General features: G+C 39.7%; 1 protein-coding gene across 1 annotated transcript in view; it reads left to right on the top strand.

Annotated features, from left to right (window-relative positions):
• sgsm2 (small G protein signaling modulator 2) overlaps window positions 1-19,177 on the top strand; it is an 88,459-nt gene that overhangs the window by 37,518 nt on the left and 31,764 nt on the right. The window contains 1 exon segment of the mRNA XM_053321317.1: window positions 15,052-15,220. Coding sequence (XP_053177292.1) covers window positions 15,052-15,220 — 169 coding nt within the window.

Raw genomic sequence — 19,177 nt, 5'->3', positions numbered from 1 at the left:
CTCTACTCTACTCTACAATACTCTACTCTACTCTACTCTACTCTACTCTACACTACTCTACTCTAATCTACTCTACTCTACTCTACACTACTCTACACTACTCTACACTACTTTACTCTACTCTACACTACTCTACTCTACTCTACTCTACTCTACACTACTCTACTCTACTCTACACTACACTACTCTACTCTAATCTACTCTACACTACTCTACACTACATTACTCTACTCTACTCTACTCTACTCTACACTACTCTACTCTACTCTACTCTACTCTACTCTACTCTATTATTTTTTAGCTTTACATTTAATAGTCTCCAATTGGAATAAATAAAGCTGATTTCACGGCATTGCTGTGTTACCTGGTGGAACTGGTGTAATATATAAAGACACAATTAGAGCATGATTTATTTGAAGAAACATGATGTCATCTATAGCAATAGGATCAACTTGACCCCTTCATTTATCTCAAGAAACATTTAGTAGGACTTCCAGCAGTAAGATGAATCCAGGTAAATCCAGGTTTGCTTTTGTAAAGGTTATCAATGATGGAGACACACATTATGATTACTGAGCTGATTATAAATCTAATTTAGGCTTCACAAATTGATCAAACCAAGTCGGATCCACCTCAGATCAGTTAAATGGGAGTTGAAGAGGTTAAGTTAATATTCTAACCCTGTACCACAACCTCCAACAAAGGGCATTTGTTACATGTCATTGACCATTTCTCTGCCCCCTCATTTCCTGTCATCACTCAACAGTTGCTTATTAAAAATGCAATTATGAAAAAAAGAAAGAAAGACTGTTACGACTGGAATGTGGACCGTTAATAAGAATCTGGCAACGTCTCATCTCATTCTGGTGAAGCTCTTTCTCCACATGCTCTCTCTGTACAGTTTGCCCTGTGTGTTGCCTACGACATTCCAAATTTAGCATGTTACCTCTGTTTTTGTCTCTTTTCCCACACCAATTAGTAAGGCAAACCCCTTTTTAATTAATGTCCATTGTTTAGCTACACAGACATCTGAGAATTTGCTTTCTCGTGGGATTCCTTCAACCTTTCTTCTTGTCTCTCTATAAACTCAGCTCATTTCGGATGGACCAGGCTAAAAGAATAGTGTATTTTGGTGCACACAGTCATTGTGTGGAGTGTCTGAGTTTGTAGGTTTTGCAGGTAGAACTACAAATGTTATTAAGTCATTAACAAGGCTCGTAGTCGTCAGTCGCGCAGTAGTAAATGTTCATCGATTGGTCATCCTGAAGTAACTTGCAGAAAAGACAAAGCAAGTGTCCAATTAAGTCAGCAGTGTGTTTGTCTCTACCTCTAAAGCCGAACACTGCACACGCTTTTATCTTCATCTTTGTCTTCATCACTTCACAATCTTTGACTGAAGCAGTAATAACTGAAAAGCAGAGGATAACGCAGGGACAGAGAGAGGGGGTATCTGAAGTCACTAGATGAACAGAGGAAGGCGTGAGAGAGTGGAGGAAGAGGTGTAAATATAAGGTATGAATCACAAGGCGATAACGTTGCGAACACAAACACACATGCTGGAGTATGTATATGTGAGGATATCCATTAAAAACGGATAAGTGTGTGTGTTTGAGAGAGAAAGCGTCTGAAAGATTAAAGGAAATGTGAAGGGAAAAAAAATAGAATCAAGTACCATCTCTCACTGTGTTTGTCTGTCAGTGCATCTGACTTGTCTGTGATAAATGAGCGTTATTGAGTAAGTAATACACTGGCCCTGAACTTGGTAAATCCTCCCTTTATCCTGGGGATCAACACAGGTATCGCTGCATGCCCACTTTTGCCACATGTCTCCTTTCCTCCTCTTCCATTTTACATCACGCTTGACTTTCTCTTTCTCTATTTTCCCAATAGCCTTATTTCCATTCTGACTCGCCTCAGTTATAATTACATTTTACTAAGCCCTGCCCTGAACCCTCCAATCCCTCCTATAGCCACTGTATTCTAGCGACTAAGCTCAAGGACTGCAGTCTTAGTCATAGCAGACACTGCATCACTCGCTCTGAAAAGCTTTCATCACAGCTCCTACTCAAAGCAGCCAAGGTTGCAACTGAACAAGGTGCAGAAAGCCGAGGCTAAACTGGTGCTGCTATGGCTCAAGATCTGCACACAGACACCACCGCAACAGTTAATTTCCAATAGCAACCCAGAAAGCAGATGCCGATCGGTCGCCATGCCAACCCTCACTGACCCCTCGACCATCTCTGCTCCCTCTCTCACTCCCTTCCACTTTCCTTGAAACATCCTCCCATCCCACGCAAGAGAGCAGAAAAAAGGCATGAGAGGCAGAAACCTCGAGAGACTGAGTCAATTTACACTAAATCTTGCCGAGCCGATTCAGGAGACTGATCCTCTTCACACACACACACACACACACACACACACACACACACACACACACACACACCTGAAGCGCAGATACTGAAGAGTGCTTCCTGCCCAACACTGTCAATAGTCCTGTTTTCTTTTCCTTGCTGGGCTGGTCTCTTCTTTACAAAGCAAATATCAGCCTTTGAGATTTCTTAACATCACACTGTCTTAGTTTGTTGTGCTTTTACTTTAACTCAATGACAAAGCAACCAGGCTGCTTCTTCAGCTCTCGTCCCTGTTGATTTATAGCAGCCACCAGATACCGGAAGCTGGCTATGAATAAGAATCACTGGCAGATTTTATGAGTCAGGTAAGACTGTTAATTAAAGCTCCAGCAGATTTCTTATGAAGGAATTCACAAAGAGGGAGGTGCAAACAGAAAAAGAACAACCCATCTCCTTCTTAATTGAAAAGCCTAACATTTCCCTGCTCACTTAAAGAGTTTAAAGGCAAAACTCAGGCACTTATAGCAAGCGTCCTACCCAGAAACTTCCATCCTTTGCCTCCTTTGGTTCATAACTAGTCAATATGAGCCTCTTCTCTATGGCTGATTGGTTTCACCTCGCAACAGTTTTAGGTATAAAATTGAAATTTTCCATTGTCACTGATAGAAGAGTGCAGCTTTAATTTGAGCGTAGTCAGTGTGTTTCATTTTATGTAGGCAGGATTCATGTTTCCATTTAGCCTCGTAAACACAGAGTTGATATGCTTCTCTAGTTTTTAGTAACCGAGCGGAGTCGTTAAACAGAAATAATGAAAGAAGTATTAAAGGAATGTGAACTTAGAGATTGCAGGCTCTTGGCAGTCATAACTCTGCATCTCTGGAAGGATCACAGTTTTTTTTTGCTGTTTATTTAGTTTTATATCTATCATATATTTTATTTACTTGATGCCAGTAGAAAATTAACTACTTAGATGTGCATATTTCACCATCAGTGTTTGGCATGCTTGAAGTTTCACTGCAGTCCAAAGCAGCAAACAAATGTCATATGGGTTTAAAGGTGCACTGATGAATATTTGTATCTTGACAATAAAGCTTTTTTTCATAAAATACACACAGAAAGTAAAATCTCTGATACAGATTGTACACTACTTACCCACAGCAGACTAACACTTCTGTTTGTACAATTTTGTGTAGTACACTGTGTACACAGTACTTATTTGAGTAGTGCACACATTTTGTCAGGTTAGTGTTGTCTCAAATCAAACATGGCTGTTGCTCTCTTACCAGAATTGGCGATTAGCTAGTTAGCAAGCTACCAATAGCATTAGTGTTAGCATTTGCATTAGCAGTACCAAATCATTACAGACTAACCTACTAATGGCTTACAGTATAGTGGTGCTTAGTGCAAAAAACACATGTAAAATTTACATTTGTATAACTTGGCCATGTTCACTGTAGTTACAACGTTAATGTTAATGTCAGCTACACAAAATCTTTTTAAAGTTTGTTGACATTGGCTACCATTAGCAACCAAAAGCTACTGGTCATACTAGACCAAGAAGGGCTGAAGCAGAACATTCCTGAGTGTGCTGAAATATTACTTATAACTTCAACTTTAGTAGAGGACAAATGTGCTCTTTCTTCTTTAAATATTACATAGCTTCTTGCTTTGTTACAACAGCAGCTGAACATCTTTAATCTTGAACAACAGACTGAACGTTTGCGCGCTTCACGCCAAAACCTCAGGGCTTTTTTCAGGCCAGTTTCATCTGAGATTCTTTAAAGCCGCCCTAAAGACTGAACGGCTGCAGAAATTGCTGCATAAACACTGCTTTGTCATTTGTTTGGCAGCAGACTTTGTGATTTCCTTGTGGGAGTTGGGCAGCTCGAGGAGAAAGTAGGAGGAAAGAGAGAGTGTTCTGTTCTCTCCATTAAGATCATTCTAATCTCTTCAGTTTTTCATCTCTCCTCTCCTCTCTTGTTATTTTTTGCCCTGTAATCTACTCCATCTCTCTCAGGACACTCTTGCTGTCGTATCGCTGATGTCTCTCACTATCTCTCTCTATCTGCACCTGGTAGAGAAGTGGCAGCATGACTCATACAGTCCAACAGGTAGAGACCGTCAGAAATGTACAAAAATAGCCCAGAGTACATTTATATCAGACAGTGTGCTGGAAAAATCTTGTGACGAATCAACTGTATATTTAAATATACCTCAACAGATGATTTGTTGCCTGGACTAAATATGTAATTTGCCTCCAAAAAAAAGATGAAATCAGTTTTGAATACTTTGACTACACAGTCTTGATCGTGACATGTTGAACTTTGAGTATATATTAAAACACAGTACATTAGCTGTATATCTAGCTCTAGGGGCAGAGGACCCCGTCGAACTCTAATCCTTAATCAAACCATTTCATAACCCAAAGACATTTTTGCTTTTCAGTGGGGGAGACTCATAATCACTTCCAAAAGTATTTCCTCCAAGGCTTGGAAAAAGAATAATCCTCTTTTCAAAGCTTCCATGGCTCCAAGATCTTCATTCAGAGATGTGTGTGTAGGGGTGTGTACAGTACATTATGTTATGGGCTATTAAAAGATAAGTCTGATTATGGATTTCTCCCCGTCTGTGCTGGGAATATGGGTGATGTCATCTCATCTTTTCTACATTTGGCCCGTTATCCTTTTTTTTTTTTTTTTTTGTACAAAGATGTACAACCAAAAAACCTTCCTCTAAAAGTATCATCTACATCACTAATAGCAGTTTTTTTTGTATCACTATCAATATATTTTAGGGTGGATTTACCCTTTTAATGCCTGAAGTAATAAGTACTACAAATCTACCATCAGTTATTGCTGCATTTAACACAATAATAAATAGTTTGACATGGTTGTGTAGTGTGCATGCCCTTGAACACCTTGGGAAATCACCCACACACAGAGATACGTGCTGTAAGCTCACATACACTTAAATATTAATGCACAGTTATGTCACATATTATTCAGAGGCAAAGACCAGCAGTCTGTTTGTCTGTCAGCCGGCACAGCCTGAAGCTAGCAAGGTTATTAAAAGTCATCAATCATAGCTCACACATACATGCAGGTCTATATTATTATTATTATTATTATTATATGTAACTCTGACATAATGTATGGTCATTTTACAGTATAATATACACTTAAACGTGTCAACACATATATCCTTTATATGTTGTTTTAGTACTTATTTACAGCAGTAAATATTGTACATTAGCATGTTCTCTAAGGTATGCCGCACCGTATATCACCACACATATTGAAAACAAGAGCATGGCACAAATATAACTATGAGTCCTGAATCTTGTATACATACTCAGACATGTTATGAACAAACTCAGAAAACTAAACAACAAAACATGTAAAACAAAGATGGTGCAGAAATTCATCCCCCCTCACATATACCCCCGTTAATGTGTCACCAATGTCCACATTGACATCCAATTGAAATCTGATTGCTCATCACATGCTCCTCTCATTTGTACAGGTCCAAAAAAACAACAAAAGAAAAAGAAGATGCTGGCCAATAGTGAAGCTGTGCTATTGTTAAGACTTTTCCTTGCTTTTCGAAGTGGGCGAAGAAGCCTCGCTGGTTTGGAACAGTCGTGTGTGATTACATATTTCCGTTGAGATAGTTGTTATATGTGGATTGACGACACAATTGCATTAATAGTTGTGTTCAATGTGGTCACAATGCGAACATTGTACTTCTAAAAGAGACAGCAGCAAACACACAGGAAACCAAAGATTTTCAGACACATACAGACAGGAAGTGAGACAAGCGCTGCTGCCTAATTAGCTTTGTCTTCATTAGATCTGCAAATGATCTCAGTGGAGACAGCATCCGAACCAACTGACACTAACTCCCAAACACTTTATGCTTTATTTTCTAAACCATACTCTCAGTGAAAATACTTTCAAAGCCCAGTCAAGCAAAACATGAAAATACAAAAGATAAATGAAAGTAACTGTGCAGATAAATTCCCACTACATAAATGGATTATCTTAATTGGCCAATTAAAGAAGAAAAAAGTGGTGTCAGCACCACTGGCACATTGGACAGAATTATAGGCAGGTTGTGTAATCAGTACTTCATAACCTCTGAGTATCTATTTACAATCCATCAGCACAGGTTGTGTATGTGAGCTATAATTTAGTTTTATGGCCACTGCTAAGAGAAACAAGCCTATAGATACACAATTAAATATGTGTATTTAACTGCTTTATATTACAGTAAAAATAATGTCCTGAAGCTCAGAATCTTAAATGTGCATTAATCTATGTTTTTAATTTAAATGACTAGTAGTAGTGTGAACAGGATGCTGATAACATGGACAGTTACTGTAGCACCCAACTCTGCAATGCTACACAGCTTACTAGCCTCTTTTTCCTTAATGTCTCAGTTTAATGGCTTGTTTCCTCTGTGTTTGTTCAATCTCATTGGTCTCATCAGCCCCCTAAAGCAAATGTTCAGTTCTGTCAAACCAACTGTACAGTACCTGTTGAGTACCAAACAGCAGTCAGCAAACATTTTTCTGGTGAATACAGTGGAACATCTACCACACAAACTGCAGTAAAAATGTTGTTGTGGTCTGCTACTCTTCTACAGCACAGCTTTCAAGAGGATCATTAGATACAGTATCCATTCTGTTATGAAAATGATGGGTCTTAAGAATCATCCAGGTCTAGATAATCTATGAGCAGTGTCTTACAACACAGATCTAGCTCATTTTCTCCACAGTTATGGACAGCATCTTCCCTCTAGTGTAAGACTTAAAGTGATCTGATGTAGACTGAACCACTACAGCATCCTTTTTAAGTTTGTATTTTAAACATATCGAGGTAAATGGTGCAGCTGGTCAAGGGTTTGTGCAATAACCTGTAGTCATGTGTAATATGGTTTGTTGCTTTAAATTTGGTGAATAGAAAAAAAGAGGGCAGTTTGAATGCTCTGCAGAAAAGCGCAGGTGTATCTACTGTAATAACATTAATGATAGCTCAACTCCATTAAAGTATCATTAAACCATTCCAGTAAGTCAGCATGCACAGTAGCAGGGACCTGGAACTGTGACACCAAAATGGTAGCACACCTGTGCTTTTCCTGCTAGAACATATCAAAATGTCTGTGACATTGTGAAAAAGATTAACCATTTACTCACATGTTGGCTATTATGATGATGATTTTTCTGCTCTCTCTCTCTGTTTTTGTTGGCAAACGTCCCTAATTCACTTGTAAGATATACAAAACTGTCTTGTATATTGAGTTGTTTGCTACTGTACAGACTGTTAAAATGAATGTCTGGATTAGCCGATGTTGCTCATTTTGGCATTATGAAATCTTTATGTAGCATTGTGCACCACATATACAGGAGATTAATGTCAATGTGACACACAATTGCAATTTATTATTTTGTTCGGTAAAAAATATGCTTGGCCAGCAGATTTTTTCATCTGCCAGTCCCCTTGACAGGAGAGTCAAAAAGTCAATTTGAGACATTGACTTTTACTCCAAACGGTCTTCAAACACATTTGCAGTACTTACAGTAGAGCTGCACTTTAAAGAGGAGACTCCACTAGAAATGGTTGGTAAAGTCCTCTTCAGTCAAGTACTCTTACCACTTCTGTCTATTGCTATGTGGTACCTCTATGCCATAATAGACATACAGGTACTGCACAGTTAGTAACCAGTACTGATTGGCAATACTGTCCAAATAAATGCGTCAGCATGACCTACATCAGTGATTCTCAAATTAGTGTCTGCAGCATAGCCAGGGGGGCTGCACAATAATTAGCTATAAATGACTTGCTCCAAGCTGTGCAATAAAATGAGTGCGTCTATAAGCAGGGTTTATGGTATATAACCAATGTTGTGTCCTTTCCTCCCACCCACTGTAGCTTTGTGCCAGTAGAAACTCTGATATGATAGTGACACATCACGTCAATCTGTTATGAATCACTCACTTCACTCAGGGCTCTGCTGCAGCTTAGCTTGGCTCATCAGCTAGCTGTCAAGTATGGAGAAATATTTGAGTCAGTCCATGTTGTCAAGTGACACTAAGCCCAAACTAGCTAATTTGAAAAATATGATGACAGTTATCTCAAGTTTTGTTTTATTGAGATTTTATCACGCAATGGGAGACAAAAATGCATTGAGTGTCTTCCGGTGCCAAGAAGCCAGTCAAGCTAAAGTGACATCTGATTACAAAGCACCCAAAATTTGAAGGCAGATCAAAATAATTGTTTCTGTCAAATGAGAGAGAAACACACCAGAAAACACGGATGGCTCAACGGATTGCTAAATGTAAGAAGCCACAAATCATTGCACAAGAACTTCCCACATTATGCTTAGGACAGAGGCAGCTAATAAATTGACAGCTGTAACTCTCGAATGACACTGTGAGGAGGAGAACTGAAGTGAATTGAACTCTTGATTGACATTCAGTCACAGCTCCTGAATAGATTGTTTTCCTGCGAGCAATTTTCTATTCAGTTGAATGAATCAACAAACATTACCAGTGTGGCTCAGTTGATTGTTTCTGGGAATGGGAAGGGAAGTGAAAAATAGAGTGCACCATGAACGGTTTAAGGGGGACTAATTCAAAACTCTGCGCCATTATCCCCATTTTCACAATTCATGGCATCTTGCCCCTTTCTATGATGGCAGGCTTTTTCACCCAACTTGGAGATGTGGTTATTTTGAAAAGGCGTCAACACTTTTTGACAAAACTTTGTACAAACTATTTTTTTCAAAGGTTCTCAACCTTTTGTAACTTAGGGTTCACTTCTGATGTGTGCTTTTTCCGAGGACCACTTGCCTAAATGACAAAAACAACCTCCATAACGTGACAAAAAAGAAGAAAAAAAAAGGGCTGTAAATATGTGTTATACCACTGTCAGCTGTAATGACCAAAATAAATAGCCTGCTTACCCTCAGTGAGACACTTGGGCATGCCTCTGAGTAATGAAAAAGTGTGTGGTCTAGACTTATTAGAAATGCCTCAAGATAACTTTTGTTGTGATTTGGTGCTATATAAAAATTGAAGACGAGACGAGACACAAACCCTGACCTACATAAATAGGTAGTGGTGGAAGGCAATAGAAATTTGATTGCTTGTTATGACAGAAAGAGATATTGACTGGCAGCCAGCATCCAGAATGAAGCAAGGTCAACATACTCCCATTAGTTCAGCTGGATCCACAGATAGTGGCTCAAAAATCCAAAGGTTTCCATGTCATGAGTCTTTTGGGAAGTAGTCTGTGACAACTGAGTCAAATGCTGAGTTATAGCACTGGAAATGTTGAAATGAGGAAAGGCTTCCAAAGTTTCACTTGGGAGTTGCATGTCAAATCGTTACCCTTTGACTCTTTTGTTCCAAAGAAAGATCCCTCGTTTCTATCTGAAACCAAAACCACTGCTTTGCATTGATATACTGCAGCTGATTTAACAGGTCAGTTGTACCTGATACTTTGGCCAGTTTTGCACCATCAGTGTAATGTTCAGCAAGGGGGAGTGCTGCCCTTCTCAGTTAAAAAAGGCCATTAAGTTCTCTTGAAAGCCACTGCAAATGATCTGCATCAGGTCTTTCACACAGAGCAGCAAAAACACCTTGAGTTGAGTGCGTGTTTCTGAATATAGTCAACAGTTTTCATAGTCACATCTTGACTTATGCTGACATCTGCTTTGTTGACTCTCCCCATGCAAGAAACAGTGCATCCACTTGGCATCTGGTGCTGTCTCTTGGATCTGTTTGACAGCACCACAATGTATTCCTGTAATTGATGCAGCTCTGTCTGTGCAAACATCTGGACAGTATTTCCAATCAAGACTTTTTTTTTTTTTTTCCCGTGAAGTCATCATCAAGGCACAGTGCTTTACAATATCTGCCGTTGTTCTCATAGGAAGCTCTTTGCAAAACATCCTCATGTATTGACTGAATTTTGATTGCAGTTGCCTCCCCCAGTAAAAGCATATATCCACAGGGTTAAGCAAAATAAGCTCCTCTGGGATCGTAAAGGGTTTCTTGCTACGAGATACACAAGTATCAACCATATAAGTAGTTTTCAAAGTGGCTTATGACTGTTGCGAGGACTTCATGAAGTCTGTCTCTTTTCCTCAGAGATATTCTTTTGGCTTCCCAACACATCCCAGGTGCTTTGTGTTTAAATGTTTATGAAGTTTTGCTGGTTTTAGCGCCTCATTTGACAGGATTTCACCACATTAAACACACAGTGCTTTCAGCTCAGCGTCACTGCCTGCCATTATGAATCCAGATTTAATGTATCCCGGGTCATATTTCACTTGTAATGGTGCGTGGTTGTCTCCCACTTCACTTGAAAACTGATCCATTTTGTGTCACTGCATCCGAGGGAACATTAGCTATCTAACAGTGGCAACGCATTTGTCTCGACCTGATGAGGTGTCATTATTGGCGTGGTGATATTTAAGCGTAACTGAATTCTTGAAAACAAAGATATAAAAATAACTAGCCTTGTAAATTACCAACAATTCTAATTTTAATTTAACCATCTGACAGTACCACTGCCTCTATGGCCCACCAGGTGGTGCTTGTACACTGGTTGAGAATGGCTGCTTTAAAGGACGGGTTAGCCATTTTTCAAGTCTGTCTTGAAACAACCAACAGGAGCCCAAATGAACATTGAAGCTGCTTTTCTTGCTGTAATCATTTCTCCTGTTCAAACTGACCATTAGAAGATCCCTTCATAATGCACTGACAATGGAAGTGATGGAGGACTAAATCCACAGCCCTCCTTCTGTGTAAAAATGTAAAAGTAGATCTGAAGCTAATATGAAGCTTCGGGAGTCCAAATGAGTCAAATTAAGTGGATGTCTTTCAACATAACAGCCTTTTTAGTGCCGAAGTGCCAAATGTATGTGTGGACACACTGTAGATTTTGGCTCCCATCACTTCCATTCAAGGCACATTTGAAGAGCATCTTTTAATTGCCAGTATGAACAGGAGGAATGATTACAGTGAGGAAAACCTCTAACTGTTCATATAGGCACCTGACTGTAGTTTTAAGACAAACTTAAACATTTTTGACCCCATCTTTTAAGGCTGGGTCACACCAGGAAGTGACACAGCAAAATACATCCACTTGTCTTTGCCAAATATGTGACTCTGGATGCTTGGTGACTCAATGAATACCCACAGGGCTAGTTGGAGAGCTACTGTAGTTGTGAGCTAATTCCTGACACACTAAGCACCTGGGGCATTAGTAATAATGGGCCCCAGGAGACCTATTTTCTCTGAACTGGGCTGTTTACACCTCTTTAACATTTTGTTCTCGGAATTGTAAATCATTTCATTCATTAAAGAAGGGAAACATCTCTCTGAGCTAACAAGCGAGCTAACTGCTCGCTAAATATCTCTTAATGAGCTTGGAGATTTTTGATCATAAAAATTAAAGTATAAATAGAAAATTAATAAAGATTATTATTTTACTGCACTACTAGGAATAATGAGCCATAATTAAACTTAAAAGAGATAAAGGTTTTACAAAATGTAACAATCATTTAAAATATAAAATGACAATGGAAAAAGTTTTCTGCTGCTCGCTTTACTTGCTCAACCTCACACTCACTACAAACACACATTACACATTTCTCTGTCCAAGAGCACCACAAAAGTATGAATGGATGCCAACAGTACTTCCTTCATAGGTTAACATGTTAATCTGTCAGAATAAAGCTGCACATGGTTTTTTTTGCTGAAATCTGGAGCCTCTCAGCTGTTCTTCTAAGGCTAGTGGTAATAAAAGCAAGACTACTACACCCATAAAGCAGAAGTTTTTTTAATCCAGCATCATTGTTGTTGGTCATTATATTCCACAGACTCCGTAGCAGGCAGCCTCAAAAGCTCAGCACTGATATATGAATGACTTAATGCAGATGTGCTTCTTCTCTTTGGTTTGCTGAAAACCTTAATGTTTATGCACATTATTAAAACTTTGTTAAAGCACTTTGATCATTAAAAACCATCTCCAAACATACAGCATAATGAGAATGAGGCAAATCCTCTGTTTGCGTTCACTTGGGTAATCGTGTCACAATGTTGCTTTTACCATCAGCCCTAAAAAGCTCATTATGGCCAAAGCATTTATGCAGCAATTACAGAGGGAGGCAGGCGGCTAATGGATGGATCACAGCTAGAAAGACACTGCTTACCTCCATCTCTGCCTCATCTCTAAATATTTCTCTGGGTTACTTTTGTGTATTTATCCAGCATACTGTACATACAATACATCCGACTTGATGTAGACTTTTGGTAATGACTAACTTGAGACTTGCAGGCTAAAAGCAGAGGAGATTTGACTTGCTGACACATAAATACTGAAACTGTCGTGAATAATGAATAACATACAATGGATATAATGTCTCCATACACGCCCATCCTCACATGAAGAACAACAGCATAGGTTGAGAATATGAGCTGGCAAAACCATTTCTGGCTATGTTTATGACATCTGTTATAATAATGACCCAGAGAGGTGACAGTTCAGGTGATGTCAATTAGGGCCCGCCCAATACTGGATTTTAGGGGCCGATGCCAATACCGATATTAGGGAGCAAAAAAATACTGACATTGATATATTGGCTGATAATGTTATATGAGGAGAATATATACATACTGTAAACACACTTTTTTTTTTTTTTTGCAATGATCCCTCAAATGTGGTTATCAAAAACGTTTGCTAAAGATATGTAATGGAGGCTGTGATATTTTACAGTTTAACTACAAACTGTATTGTATAAAATGACATCAGTGCACGGAAGCAGTAGACACAGCTGTGAATTTAATCATTCCAAACAGCTAAGAATAAAAAAACATACAGAACAAAATAACTAAACTTGAATTAAGAAAAAAGCATAAAATATACATGAAATTCTGCTTATATAACTTTAAAAAATAAAATAAAAATGTCGGCACACATTCACTGATACCGATATATCTGTGGTCAGTATTGGCCAATAATTTTGGCTGACCAATATATCAGTCAGGCTCTAATGTCAATATAAGTTGAGGTGAGTAGGGGGATGGCTAGATAGCTTCATAGATAAAGATGGCAAAAAGAATCAGATTAACAAAGCAGTAACAGCTGTTTACTTCTATTACCAGGAGGTTAGGGTTAGGGTTAGAGTTAGGGTTATCATCCACACTCAAACCAGGATCATTGCAGATATATATTAAATGTGTTGCTAAAAGTTCTTTCGGGAATCACTCTCTTGATCATGCTTTACATTGCCTCAAGTACTCAAGACTTGACTTGAATTTGATCCAAAAGACTTATAAACAGCTCTGCACCTTCTGTACACATAAGTCGTGATGAAGCTCTTTTTTTATTTTTACAAAATCACTTTGTTTGGCTTTTTCTCATGAGTTATATAATCCCGATTTCCTCCAAGTGTTACTTTCTAGTCTCACACTTACATTCTGTTGCTGTAAAGAAATAGTCAGGTGGGCTAATTTTACAGCCCACCAATTTTCCTGCAGATTTCTATCACCACTGCTGAGAGCCAATATCCCCCCACGGATCATTAAAGTTTTATACCATCCTATCTTTATCGGTAATGAATGGACAACACAAGTACCTGCAGTGTAAAGGGCATGCTGAGGGAGCAGCTGCACACAGGTTACTACCACCAGACCTCTAAATATTTTAAAGGTGATGTTGGCAGCCAGCAATTGCATCTCACGTTTCCAAAAATCACATTTCAGCTGAATGTGTTGGTTCTGGTTTGTTAAATGGCCGTCATCTCCTGCAGATGAAAGTGTTGACTGATAACATTATCTCTACACACAAATCCATTAGCAGATCTCTCTAGAAAGCCTGGAGTTTGAATGAAAAGAGGAGTCGACTTTTGTGTAGATACAGTCTGGTCTAATGTAGAGGACACTGTGTTCATTTACATACAAATGACACATTTCATACTCCATGCCCTCAGCTTTTTTTCCCATAGATTTCATTCACATCTCATGGTCTTCCTCAGCAAAGGGTGGTCTGTGGAAGAGGACTCGCTCCATATGTACAGTAGATATAAAGGGCTCATTCTAAAGTAACAAAAAATGTATTTTATATTCTTATTTTCAGGTGGTTATACACAAATGAAAACATACTGATGAATATTATATTCCATTTCTGCAAAGTCTGCTCTGCTACTTGTCACTAAATTCTACACACTGCACCTTTAAGTAAGTCATGAGGCAGTAGCATCACAGCATTACATGAGATCAGAAATACTAACAACTATATGTTAGAGTTGAAACTGTTACTCTATTAGTCCATAATAAGTGTTAAAATCTGCCTTATGTGAGTTAACTGAATGTTGTTAATTGTGCCATTTAAGAATTTCATTGTGAAAGCTCTTAAAGCAACAATTAGTTGCTACAGCCCAACTGTATATCCACTGTACTTTAGACTGTTACTCTTATCTATAATGGGAAGATACCATCCTCTTCATTTCTTCATTGAAGAGAGTAATAGGTGGTTCACTCACTCACTGATTTTAACCATCTCTGTCTCATCCTCTATTTTTTAGTTTTTTAGTAAGCTCCTAAACTTCCAGCCTTTATGTCTCTTCACAACACTTTCTCCTCTATTCTTTACTTCTCATCTCCATTAATCTCTTGCTCCTTCCTCTCCAGCTGCCATCGAGGCCTGCCTGGGTCACCTGCTGAAGAGACGGGCAGCTGGCTTTCTCCGCAGCGACAAGATCGCAGCCCTCTTCACCAAGGTCGGCAAAGTCTACGACACTGCCGGCGAGGTTTGCCGCAAAGTGCAGGAGCAACTCCAGCAGCAGGCTGATCTCACCAGGTTAGTGATGCAGACCTCTCCTCCCTCTTCTGTCACTTTATGTCCATTTTACTGAACTCAATGGAAGGGACTGGCTGAGTGTTGGCCACATGAAAGAGATTGTAGACATTTGCTGATGAAGACTCAAAGATGTGACTGAAATTTCTGAGTTGAGATTATTTAGTTTCTCACACACAGAAACATTTCACGCACCTATCGGATGGATTAGACCAATTCATCAAATCTATACACACATTCATGCTCTCCAGAGGGTGAGGTCCACTGACGTACAGTAGGTCCCCCCCCCTCACTTTTTTTCTAGCACCACTAGTCAAAGTGATCAAAATTCAATATGTCCACTATTTTGCTTTATGTGCAAATACCTGCAAAACCGATTTATGGTTTGCACAAATTTGCAGGAGCTGTGCTTGCATTATAGTCATGCAACTCCAGCACAAACATGTGAGACGTTGGGCCCCATCTTGCGGTGGATGGTGGGTGTGATGCATGTGTTAGTTTCCCCTGACGCAGTTGTTATTTTTCACCCTGCACCCGTGTTGTCTAAATAGCAAATGCACTTGCACCGGTGTGTGCGCCCATCGGCATGTTGGTCTCAAAATGAGGTGTGGTCTGGCGCATTGGTAGTACGTTGCTATTTTGAGGCAGAGTCAGCGCTACTGACAAAAAAAACCTGGTCTGAAGTCACTGGCACACTAATAATACACACACATACAAAAAAGTGCCGCTGCAGACACTCTCTGCTGCCACAAGAAAAGCATCTGAACATCTGTGGTTAAAACATCTGTATTAATCTGTTAATGAATGTGGGGGATTCTTACAGAGTCTCATATCCACAGCTGTTTATACTGTAGGACTGATATGTTGATAGGTCTGCAGCCTCTGAGATGCTGCACAGAGCACAGTGCCATTACACACAGCCATTCACTGTTTATTAAATCAGCTGATGACACCAGACTGCTACAGTATAACCACACATACATACCTCTACACTCATCAGACTAGTCAGTTATAACTTTCTTTCAGCCAAAGTAACTCATGTTTTATTCTTGAAACACATTGCTTGACAAATGCGCCATTATAATAGCAATCCGCCAAAGTGACAGCGCTCCTGGCTTTTAAAGGGAATGGGAGATGACACATTGGTTTACAGCGTGTTACGCCCAAAACACACCTATGATTAATTAATGAGGGGACTTAAGTCCAACCCTTTTGGACCATGCACCCTGGGGCATTGACCATTTTTCCGCCGTTAAAAAAGCAAAAGTGGATTTGAACATGGCCTTAAAGCACTTGCACCACACACTTCACACCATGCGCTATAGATCATTACAATGGGGCTCTAAAGCTGCACTACATTGTTTTGGATGTTGTGGCCCCCTAAAGGCAGCAAAACTTTTCCTGGACCTGTCCGTTTTCTACAATTTCAGCATGCAAATCAATTTTACATGATATATAAATAATACAATGACCTTCATATTTGAGTCCCCCTAAGGATTTAGTATTCACACACTTCCTGTAAGTAAGATTCATTCTATACACATTTTAAGATCTATTTAGGCATTATCAACTTCCTGTCATTCCTTATACACCAGGTCAGTATCTCCATGTCAAACACACAGCTGCAGATACACTCCGTCAGCAGCAGACAATCTCTGGTCAGATGAGTGTTTACTAAAGCTGAGCAGTCTGTGTGCACACTGTGATAAGCCTTGGGCGTGTTTCAAGGTGTGTGTGTGTGTGTGTGTGTGTGTGTGTGTGTGTGTGCGCGAGAGAGAGAGAGAGAGAGAGAGAGGAGGAGGAGGGTTGGGGGGCTGGTGTGTATACTTGCATGCGTGTTTGCGTATGTATTTCTGCGTGTATGTGTGTACACACAGAGTATGATAAACTGCTTTATTTGCAGGCACTTAGGTACTAGCCGAGCTGTTTGCAAGCCCATTAATTGTCCATTAGCTGGAGCCACATGGCTACCACGTGTCTCTCCAGGGCTGCAGAGAAAGACTACCAAATGGAGGAGAGAAAGCTCTGGGCAACACACACACACAAAAACACAAACACACACACACACACACACACACCTACATGTCTGCATAAATGATGCAAAAACAATAGAACACGCAGTCAAAATGTGTAGCAAGACATCATTGCAACATTGCAGTATTGCACTTTACGTAATGTTAATCAGCAGAGTTAAATGTGTTTGGGTATGCTGGGCGCTCAGCTCTCCGTCTTCATATGAGCTGCCGTGTCTTGTTCATCTGTCACATCTCATTGGCCTTTATTTCCCCAGACAGACTGCACACAACATTAAAGCATATTATTGTTTATGGATCTGTTTTTTCGCGCAAGTCACGCCCCTCCGCCAGAATGCATACATGCGTTCATGAACACTCATAATCTAAACACACACACACACACACACAAGCAAGTCCCCCCCCCCCCCCCCCCCCAACCCCCTCTCCTCATCCCACCTCAGGGCTCCGTCTCTCATTTGTCCTGGTTGCCGTGGCAACGTGGTTTACGCCATTGGCGGCGAAAGAAGCACAGAGCATGATGGGAAGCATGAGGTGGAGTGAGAGAGACAGAGACAGAGAGAGCGAGAGAGAGACAGAGAGAATATGAGCAGACATCAACAGAGGAATAAAGAGTTGCAGTGGTGAAATGAATAGTAATTACAGCAGAACATGACTGGATGGTCTGGATCTCTCTGTGCATGTACATGTGTGTGTGTGCGTGTGTGTGCGTGTGCATGTGCGTGCGTGTGTGATTCAGTGCCAGTGACAGGTCTGGTGAAGAGGTTGTATTTTAGCCTCTGCCTGCCAAAGGCTACTATGTCTCCTTGTGTCTTTGTGATGTATTCCTTTATAACCTTTCCCCTTTTTCCCCTTACCAAGAGATCACAGTGATGAATTACCAACACATCACTCTCTTTTCCTCTCTCTGTTCCTCTGCTTCTCTTTTCCAACATACAGGGTAAAGAGCAACACTAGCATATCATTTGCATTCATTTGCTATTGACTAGCAGTAGTCTGCTAGCAGCTGCTAGCAGCGGAGTACTAAATCTACTATTACACCTGACATCTTATTTTCATAGTTTTGGCCACTGGTTCTATATAATATAATAGTATTCACTAAAATGAATGTGGATCTTGTGTGTGTGTCGGCGTTGTTCAAGTCCAATGGGCCAAGAAGCACAAATGATGGTTCGATAGTTTGCCAGAAAATGACGTAAAATGGTGAAGTATCACCCAAACTGTCTGCTGTTAACATCCAACACAGTATATGGAAGTGTTTCAAGGGAACAGCATGGGGAACCATCAACAACTAGTAGATTAATCTGCCAGCATGTTTACTAATGTTGGCTGTGTGAGCTGTGATCTTATATACTACACCGTCTTTCAGTTTGACAATGTTTTAATGAGTGTAATATATTGAAAATATTACACTGGATACATTTCAATAGGAAGTAATTACTGATAATGACATTTGTTGTCTTCCTTGTCTGATAGTTCTGCAGCCTGATATTCTCAATAGAGCTGCCGGAAAGTGTTTTTCTGGGCACATATTATATAATTTGATGGAAAATGTCAGTGGTAATACAACTCTAATGCACAAATTGGAGAGTAGATTAAAGGCTTTTCTCGAATATGATGCTGAAATCCAATCTGCATTGATTATAGTTGAATCACAGTATTGAGGCACTTCTTTGTAAAAACCTCAGTGGAGTTGAAAAAAGAAAGAAACGTGTTCTTTCGTTTGCTGTAGAGAGTTTCACCGATTTGTAAAGGACAGTTGTCTTGTCCTCTACAGTATAAGTAGAAACAATCTGACTGCTTGTTTCTTACACAGGTGGACTTTGTCTCAGAAATGACTTTGGTGACTAAAATGTTATCATAACTCATAGAAAGTGATAAGCCAAAATTCCAAAAAATCCAGGTTGTAGTCTAATAAACCAGTTGT

Source organism: Scomber japonicus, chromosome 6 (assembly GCF_027409825.1).
Source record: "Scomber japonicus isolate fScoJap1 chromosome 6, fScoJap1.pri, whole genome shotgun sequence".
NCBI lineage: Eukaryota > Metazoa > Chordata > Actinopteri > Scombriformes > Scombridae > Scomber > Scomber japonicus.
This window is presented reverse-complemented; position numbering and strand designations above follow the sequence as displayed.